At 41.7% G+C, this 10,019-nt stretch overlaps 1 protein-coding gene across 3 annotated transcripts; it reads right to left on the reverse strand.

The window, feature by feature from the left end:
• Positions 1-2,012: 2,012 nt before the first annotated feature.
• LOC118363361 (heterogeneous nuclear ribonucleoprotein A/B-like) lies at positions 2,013-5,865 on the reverse strand. 3 transcript variants are annotated; one of them, XM_035744110.2, is made up of 9 exons: positions 5,716-5,865; positions 5,044-5,315; positions 4,489-4,657; positions 4,181-4,339; positions 3,945-4,076; positions 3,606-3,696; positions 3,318-3,491; positions 3,139-3,224; positions 2,013-2,695 (listed from the first exon to the last, which is right to left on the reverse strand). In XM_035744110.2, the coding sequence occupies exons 2-8, from the start codon at positions 5,292-5,294 to the stop codon at positions 3,154-3,156; spliced, it is 1,047 nt and encodes a 348-aa protein (XP_035600003.1). In that variant the 5' UTR covers positions 5,295-5,315; positions 5,716-5,865; the 3' UTR covers positions 2,013-2,695; positions 3,139-3,153. The 3 variants fall into 3 exon arrangements, with proteins under 3 accessions (XP_035600003.1, XP_035600004.1, XP_052344062.1); XM_035744111.2 differs by lacking the exon at positions 3,139-3,224 and having other exon boundaries at positions 5,716-5,782; XM_052488102.1 differs by lacking the exon at positions 2,013-2,695 and having other exon boundaries at positions 3,137-3,224; positions 5,716-5,782.
• Between the last annotated feature and the right edge of the window lie 4,154 nt (positions 5,866-10,019).

Here is a 10,019-nt window from a genome sequence, read left to right on the forward strand (position 1 = left end):
CCACTCAGGAGCCCCTATATATATATATATACTTAGAAAATAAGGTGTAGTGCACAAAAATTAATGTTCTACATTTGTTTACTGCACTGCATCTGTGTACACAACCAATAGACCCTGATATGTGCAACTCAAATTAGGAGTCTCTTCCCTAATCATGATTTGCGGCTTTCCTGTGACTGCAGTTTGGCAGACACCCAGCGTCAGTGGACGTGATTGAGGACCTGAGTGGGAACTCACAAGTTCGAGGACACCTATTGGACCTGCTGACGTAGCTACAGACCTAACATCCAATCATTGGAGACATCCAGCAGGAGAATTATGGCAAGAATTGTTTAGGTAATGACCGTGTTCCTTGGCCCAGGCACTGCTGACACATGCCAGATCTTACAACACCTTGATAGGTATTTTACATATCAGCCAACCACATTATAACAATCTGGTGTTCAAAGGCAGTCGAAGACCATTGGTTGAGGCATGCAACGTCTGAGCAGGGGAACGTGCCCTTGGTCTCTACAGTAACCAACCGTTTTCAAATAAAGCTTAACATTACCATTAAATAATGTGCAAGCAGAAATATCCTTTTCTGTTTGACTGAAAGAGCATATCTGGGTCAGCACAGAAAGCCCCTGGGAGAACAGTCAAGTTTAAGCCTCCCATGTGCTTCAGTATGGAGGACACAGAGCTGGTGGCATACAGGATACACCCCATTCTCATGGGCGATTGGAACACAAACCCTGCAGCCTTGAATGAAGCATATTACAGGACACTCAAAATCAGTTTATTACTCACAGGTGCGCAGAACATCCCACAGATAATCTTAGTCCCCCTAACCTACTGCAGTGTTCTCAGAACAGAAGGAAACTGATGCCTTTATCTGCCAACACAATATATGGGAATAGGGGTTGGACCAGGCCAATGACACTTACTCAACACCAGCAAAGCAGGTACAGCAGAACCTGTTGACAAATATTTATCTCCCCCCCAGTCAAAAACTGGACAATGGAGACAGCTAAGGTTTGTACAACCCTGTAGAAATATTTAATTGCATCAGACAGTAAGATTTGGTCACAGTCAGGTAGCGGTGTGGATAGTGTCAAGTACTCTAGTAGATTAACTGTTAAAGTGCATTTCAGACATTTGGATTTCGTAAAGGTCCTTGCTAGTCAGCATCTGTGGGACATCCCATGGATCCCAGATAACCATTTCATAAAGCAGAGCACCAGACCTGGAGCCATCTTGGAGGAAGACAGGCTGCAGACATAAGAAAGCCCATCTCATGGATCCATACCACAATTAAGGCTACAAAGCTAAATGATTTCAGCTCTAGAGCTAACACGTGGAATTACCGCACACTTTTGGTTCTGCATGAAGGACAGAAACAGAGCAATTCATTTCTCTACCAAAACACCATGCACTTTTGCTATGAAATGAAAACATTTAAAATACCTTGTGATGCTCACATTTATACTTCTGTGAAAATAGACTATGCCCCCACCACATGGTAACTACAGAATAACAAAGTACTAAGAACTCAATGAAGTACTACTGATACAGTAGGAAAGAGATCATGGACATCAACTTGGAATGGACACTGGCCCAGGCAGACTGAAGAGAAGACACTTCCAGCTGATCTTGATAATTGCAACATTGCATGGCAACAGTGACTTTATACACAAGTATCAAAGGACTATTAATGACAAGCATAAGTGGGGTAGGAGTGCACTTACCAGAGGACTACTGTTATCACCTTACCCACCTAGAACCATAGCAAATACTGTAGTTACACTTCAGATCCATAGCGGGGTAAGATCCGCTAGCTCCGAAAGTAAATCGACATGTACGTAGAACGGCTTTCACCCCATTGACCGATTCCCTCTGCCAGCGAAGTATCTGCCACCGCATCCCAAAGAGGCATCCGTACAGAGCGATTTTAACCTTAACCAAGACAAGCCATTTAACAGTACAAATCAGTTAACATTAGGTTTATGAATAATAACAAAAGGATCCACGTGTAATATAAACCAAAAGTTTATTTCTACCAATTTGCCCAAGACACTAGAGGAATGAGTTTCCAGTGAGAGAGGGAATGCCCTCTTACATTAACAGGCTTGCGCTCGGTTGGATTGTATTGTTTGTAACACTAGTAGCCACTTTAAAAATGCAGACAATATGGGAGGGGGAAAGACTCCTTAAAAGCCAAAAAAACAAATGCTGGTTGTCATCGTCTACTAGCCAACTGCAAACATTCACTAGACAAGCTTACAATGAAACCTTTGATTAGTTTAATCCAGTCGCCTCACCCCACATCTGAAGCCATGCAACTCGCATCAAACACTCAGCATGAGAAAAAAAAAAAACTACAAATCTAGAAACACCAACAAAAGTTTATTTGAAAAGCTTACGAAAGCTCTGCTCCTGTTTGTTGGTAAGTCCAGCAGACATGTAAAATACGACCATACAATACATTATTCAAAAAGGTACCAAAAAGTACAGTAAAAATAACACTTCCATCTCTGGAAATGGACACAAAACAATATCAAATAAAAAGTGGAAGTGGCATTTGCTTCCCCAGTTCCTCACTTCATCTGTACATATGTGGCATGAGGCCAAATTTCTGCCAACTCCAAAGGAAAAGCCAGAGCCCATGTTCGCTGTGGCCGGACCATGGGTTTCTTTTTTCTTATTTACTTTAGACCTTAAGAGAGAAACATGGTGCTTACAGTTACTGAGCATATCCAAATGGCATTTAGTATTACACACATGGACACCATGATGTTTATGAACTACTATTTATTTTTTTAAACATTACAATCACATTGCTCCAGAGGGGGAGCACATCAAAGGGGACATGACACCTAGCTGCCATACCCAGCACCCCATCAGAAAGGCCCTAATGCTTATGCTGGGGCAACCACCACCTCAACCCTTATTGATCAAGTAGTGTTTGTAGGGATGCATCTTAAAATGGTTGGCACATGGAATGAGTCCATTATTAAAGATTTCCAGACCCTCACCCCCCCCCCCTCATTAACAAACGTTTGAATGGGATCAGACTAGATGGGAGAAATTTTGGAGTCAAAGGCACAAATGGTTACAGTTAGATTGTCATATCACCATAGATGATGCAAAAATGCATACCTGCACTACATGTGATCAGTATGGCTTGTAGCTACTCTGGTGGCCTCCACGTCTTGGAGTTTTCCCATAGCCTGCATTGCCCTGGTCTGGAGGACAAGAAAGAAAAAGACTGAGTGTCTTCCGTATGACAAGGACCAACAAAGTTTCTCACATTTGTGTTTCGGGTGGTTATCGCTTACTGTAGTCGTAGCCACCCCCATAGCCGTATCCAGCGGAGTAGTCGTAGTTGCCATAGCCTCCGTATCCACCATAGCCTTGCTGTCCACCGTAGCCGTAGCCCTGGTTACCGTAGCCTTGGTTCCAGTAGTTGTTGTATCCACCACCACCGCCTTGGTTCCAGTTCTGGCCCTGACCTGAGAACAAATCAATACAGCGACTAGATGCAGTCTTAAAACCCAAACTTCTTAGGACTGAAGTACAGTTTGCCCAGGTTAAATCAGCACCAGATGTTTGGTGTTAATACTCACCTCCACGACCCCTGCCCCGTCCCCCACCACCACGGCCACCATACTGCTGCTGCTGGTACACCTCTTTGGGCTGGGCTATTTTAATCTCACACTGGAACAGATCGTAACATGAAAACTTATGTCAGCCACAGAAAAAAACATTTGCAACACCCACTGCATCGATTTACAATGTGAGGGTTACATGTTCCCTGAGGAAACCACTAGAAAAATAACATTTACATGAATCAAAGGCGCCATTTGAAAGTGGGTGGGCAACATTGTACGCCCTTAATCACTTGTGTACAAAAAGGGACAGTGCACACGGCCCTGCAGTGCATTTGACTTGAGATCCATTCTCACCTTGCTTCCACTGACATTATGGAATTTTTTTTCTAGCACTTTTTTGACAGGAGTTTCATCCTTATACGTGATGAACACGAAGCCCCTTCTCTTTTCTGTTTTTGGATCCTGTGGAAGCTCAATCGTCTCAATCTGCATGTGAAGGGAAGATTGAACAATTACTGTTAACACAGCACCAAAACCACCAAGTCAGTACTACCACACAACCAAAGTCAACAGAAATGTGGATACTATACCTCTCCAAAAGTTCCGAAGTACTCCTGGATAACTTCCTTTTCTGTATCTGGGTTGAGGCCACCTACAAAGATTTTCTTTACAGGCTCCTTTTTCATGGCCATGGCCTTCTTGGGGTCAATCTGTCGCCCATCTAGTCGGTGTTCCTTCTGCTCGAGAACCTTGAAAAGAGGAAGAATAACTAGGAGAATTAAGGGCAAATAGTTGCATAACCACAGGGATGTTGCAGTGCTGTAAAACTTCACATGGAAACACAATGGCATGAAATATGCAGCCCATAAATACAAGTGACATAAATGTAATTTCTTACCTTGTCTACACCGGCTGCCTCTTTGAAGAGAATAAAGCCGAAGCCTCTTGACCTGCCTGTCTGCTGGTCCATCTTTATGGTGCAGTCTGTCACCTCACCGAATTTAGAGAAATAATCTTTAAGATCTTTCTTACTTGTGTCCCAGCTAAGTCCGCCAACAAACATTTTCCTAGCAAAGAAAAAATGAACACATTAAATATGGCGATTGATTAACACAAGTGCGCTAAGTGTTACGGAACATAATTTGCTGTAGGAAGGCTGGGCCTACTACAGCATGTCCAAAGCCATGCACGCCCAACAATTTTAATCAGAAAAAACCCAATGTGCTATAATTAACAGATGGTGTATCTTTTCACTGTACGCGATTGTCTAAACGGGCGAGGGAGTGTTATTTTTACGCTGAATTCGCCCATCCCATAGAGACTAAAGGCCCATCCCCCCTTAGCACTACTGCACATGGCGCCAACAAAGCCAGACGTAACAAAGGAGCGATGCAATCCATTAAGTGCTCTGTCGAGATCGAATACAATATTTCGAATACATTTCTACACTCACCCCGCGTCCTCCTCGCCTTTGCTGGCGTTGATCTGTCCGCCTTCCCCCTCCGAGGCACCATTTTGTGAATCTTCTCCCTCCCCTTTGCCTTCTCCCTCTAATGCAGTTTTATCTTCTACGCAGGCTTCGGTCTCTGCCTCGCCTTCATTCGGGGCTTCGGTCTCGTCAGCGGGCTCGGCTCCGTTAAAATCCTCCTCGCCTTCATGGCCGTTCTCGGATGTTTCCATAAACTGTTGCTCGGTGTCTGACATGTTGTATCAGGATCCCTTGTCCTGCAAAGTGAAACATTGTTATAAAATGACCGGTTATTATGTAACCCACTCGCCGTACATGCTTCGCCATTATGCTATGCATACAGTCCCTCCATTTTGGCTGGCAAGATTGTCTTCCATACATTTACAGAAAGCCATGTTGCCAGAATGCAAGCGACGTACGGAAATCGACTCGTCGAATGCGGTTGCAACAAAGTGACAACTCTTACACCCTCTGAAAATAAAGAGCAGCAAATACTGTTTATTAAAAAAATAAAAAATAAAATGTATAGCACAGATAAACCGCTAACATGAACCATATCATGACACCGTTACGTAATGCTAAGGCTGCACGACCTAAGGCTTTACTTAAATAGTACAACTACATTTACATAAAAACCGAAAACATTACAGTACTTACACAAATAAAATAAATTGAAAATAATCTCTCCAAATCGCCTAGTGACAAGACAACCAACAAACGCTCTCCAAGATGGATTCTTCCATACGACGCCAAGCCGTCGTTGGTTTTATAGTACCGGTTTAAAAAAAAACGACCTTTCATTTAGGGTGCCTCTGATTTGATCCCCAAAGCTGCCAATCATGGCCACGGCCAATTATATACCTCAGTTCATTTTCACTTTAAGTGTACACGCCCACTACACATTAGAACTTTCAGTACCTTTTCCGCTGGGTACATTCTTTTTTAATGTATTTTTATTTAACCTTTAACTATTCTTGAATGAACAAGCCTTCAAACTAACTAACTAAACTAACTGAACAAAAATATAAACGGAACAATTTCTACTTTTTTTCTGAGTTACAGTTCATATACGGAAATAAGGGAATTAAAATAAATTAATTTGGCCCTGATATATGGGTTTCACATGACTGGGCTGGGGTGCAACCACGAGTGGGCCTTGGAGGGCAGAGGCCCACCCACTGAGGTGCGAGGCCCAGTGAAGAAGCTGAATGTGGAGGACCTTAGCTGGCGTGGTTAAACATGGTCTGCGGTTGTGAGGCCTGTTGGACATACTCTAAAACGACACTGGAGGCAGCTTATGTTAGAGAAATCAAAATTACCTTCTCGGAGAACAGGTTGACATTCCTGCAGTCAGCATCTCAAGTCCACACTCTCTCAAAACTTGAGACATCTGTGGCATTGTGTTGTGTGACAAAACTGCACATTTTAAAGCGGCCTTTTATTGTCCCCAGTACAAGGTGCACCTGTGTAATGATCATGCTGTTTAATCATCTTCTTGATATGTCATACCTGTCAGTTGGATGGATTATCTTGGCAAAGGAGAAATGCTCACTACTACTTCAAGGTCTCAGAGCAAGTGACGTAACCGATTGAAACGCTATTTAGCGCACACCGCTAACTAAGCTAGCCGTTTCACATCCATTACACTCACCCCCCTTTTGACCTTCCTCCTTTTTCCGCAGCAACCAGTAATCCGGGTCAACAGCATCAATGTAACAGTATACTTTTAAACCGTCCCCTCGCCCATACCCAGGCGCGAACCAGGGACCCTCTGCACACATCAACAACAGTCACCCACGAAGCATCGTTACCCATTGCTCCACAGAAGCCGCGGCCCTTGCAAAGCAAGGGGAACTACTACTTCAAGGTCTCAGAGCAAGTGACGTTACTGATTGAAACGCTATTTAGCGCACACCGCTAACTAAGCTAGCCGTTTCACATCCGTTACACTCACCCCCAAATTTGACCTTCCTCCTTTTGTGCGGAAAATGTCAACCAGTAATCCGGGGACAACAGCATCAATGTAACATTTATATTTTAAACCGTCAGGATTTGCCCATACCCGGGTGCGAACCAGGAAGACCCTTTTCACATTTCAACAACAGTCACCCATAAGCAAAGTTATTAAGCATCGCTCCACAGAAGGGTGCCCTTGCAGAGCAAGGGGAACTACTACTTCAAGGTCTCAGAGCAAGTGACGTTACTGATTGAAACGCTATTTAGCGCACACCGCTAACTAAGCTAGCCGTTTCACATCCGTTACACTCACTAATAGGGATGGAAACAAATTTGAGAGAAATAAGCATTTTGTGCATATGGAAAATGTCTGGGATTATTTTTCTTCAGTGCATGAAACATGGGACCAACACTTTACATGTTGCATTTATATTTTTCAAATTGTCAGGATTTGGAAAAGGCCACATGTTGCTTCTTAAATTCCATAACTGGAAGAGCCTTTTTCTACATTTGAGTTTGACAATATGATACATAATATAAAGAAAAGTTATTAAGCAATAAGGCCAGAGGGGGTGTGGTATATGGCCAATATACCACGGCTAAGTGCTGTTCTTAAGCACGACGCAACACGGAGTGCCTATATACAGACATTAGCCGTGGTATATTGCCCATATACCACAAATTCCAGAGATGCCTTATTACTGTTATAAACTGGTTATCAATGTAATTAGAGCAGTAAAAATAAAGTTTTGTCATACCCGTGATATATACGGTCTATTGTAAACTGGTTGCTTTGAGATCCTGATTGCTGATTGGCTGACAGCTGTGGTATATCAAACCGTATACCACAGGTATGACAAAATATTTATTTATACTGCTTTAATTACGTTGGTAACCAGTTTAAAATAGCAATAAGGCACCTCGGAGGTTTGTGGTATATTGGCCATATACCACACCCCCTCAAGCCTTATTGATTAAATATAACACGTCTGTCAGCCAATCAGCATTCAGGGATCGAACCACCCAGTTATTATAGTAATATAAACCAATCTCTATGTTATGACAGTATTATATGAACAGTTTACAGACTGTGCAATGCAATCAGTGAAAGCAATTACAACAGGTAACTGCCAAAATAACAGAAATACTTGAGCTGGTGCTTTCACACAGGTGTGGTTCCTGAGTTAATTAAGCAATTAACATCACATCATGCCTAGGGTCATGTAATAACATGTTGGACAGGCCATTATTTTTACAACCACGGGCATGCTCCCATCCACAGGGAACACGTGGTCACTGAATGGTTTGATGAGCATAAAAACAATGTAAACCATATGCCATGGCAGTCTCAGGCACCAGATATCAACCCAATGAACTAACTATGGGAGATTCTGGAGCAGTGCCTGAGACAGCTAGTGTTTTTCACCACGATCAATGAAACACCAAATTATGGATTTTTTTGTGAAAGAATGTCACATCCCTCCAATAGAGTTCCAGACACTTCTAAAATCTATGCAAAGGTGCATTGAAGCTGTTCTGGCTAGAGGTCGACCGATTAATTAGGGCCGATTTCAAGTTTTCAAAACAATCGGTGATCTGCATTTTTAGATGCCGATTATGGCTGATTACGTTGCATTTCACGAAGAAACTGCGGGGCAGGCTGACCACCTGTTACGCGAGTGCAGCAAGGAGCCAAGGTACGTTGCTAGCTAGCATTAAACTTATCTTATAAAAAACAATCAATCTTCACATAATCACTAGTTAACTATGGTTGATGATATTACTAGGTCAACTAGCTTGTCCTGCTTTGCATATAATCAATGCAGTGCCTGTTAATTTATCATCGAATCACAGCTTACTTTGCCAAACGAGTGATGATTTAACAAAAGCACAATCTTTGCACGAATGTACCTAACCATAAACATCAATGCCTTTCTTAAAATCAATACACAGAAGTATATATTTTTTAAACCTGCATATTTAGTTAAAATAAACTCATGTTAGCAGGCAATATTAACTAGGGAAATTGTGTTACTTCTCTTGCGTTCATTGCATGCAGAGTCAGGGTATATGCAACAGTTTGGGCCGCCTGGCTCGTTGCAAACTAATTTGCCAGAATTTTACATAATTATGACATGACATTGAAGGTTGTGCAATGTTTAGACTTAGGGTATTTCTATTTAGACTTAGGGTTGCCACCCGTTTGATAAAATACGGAACGGTTCCATATTTCACTGAAAGAATAAACGTTTTGTTTTTCGAAATGATAGTTTCTGGATTTTACCATATTAAGGACCTAAGGCTCGTATTTCTGTGTGTTTATTATATTATAATTAAGTCTATGATTTGATATTTGATAGAATAGTCTGACTGAGCGGTGGTAGACAGCAGCAGGCTCGTAAACATGCATTCAAACTTTACTGCGTTTGCCAGCAGCTCTTAGCAATGCTTGAAGCACAGCGCTGTTTATGACTTCAAGTCTATCAAATCCTGAGATTAGGCTGGCAATACTAAAGTGCCTATTAGAACATCCAATAGTCAAAGGTATATGAAATACAACTGGTATAGAGAGAAATAGTTGACCCGTCATAATTCCTATAATAACTACAATCTAAAACTTCTTAACTGGGAATATTGAACCACCAGTTTTCGTATGTTCTGAGCAAGGAATTTAACATTAGCTTTTTTACATGGCACATATTACAATTTTACTTTCTTCTCCAACACTGTGTTTTTGCAATATTTAAACCAAATTGAGCATGTTTCATTATTTATTTGAGACTAAATAGATTTTATTTATGCATTATATTCAGTTAGTGTTCATTCAGTATTGTTGTAAATGTCATTATTACATAGATATATATGTAATAATAACATTTATAAACACACTGAAACATTTAAAGAAATTAACCCCATAAATGGTCAGCTAAACACTGCAGTTCTTATTATGTACACCATCATATTGTTAAGCAATCCTCCCCTCCCAAAATGAAAGAGAAAATTGG

The sequence above is a fragment of the Oncorhynchus keta genome, chromosome 30 (genome assembly GCF_023373465.1).
Source record: "Oncorhynchus keta strain PuntledgeMale-10-30-2019 chromosome 30, Oket_V2, whole genome shotgun sequence".
Lineage (NCBI taxonomy): Eukaryota > Metazoa > Chordata > Actinopteri > Salmoniformes > Salmonidae > Oncorhynchus > Oncorhynchus keta.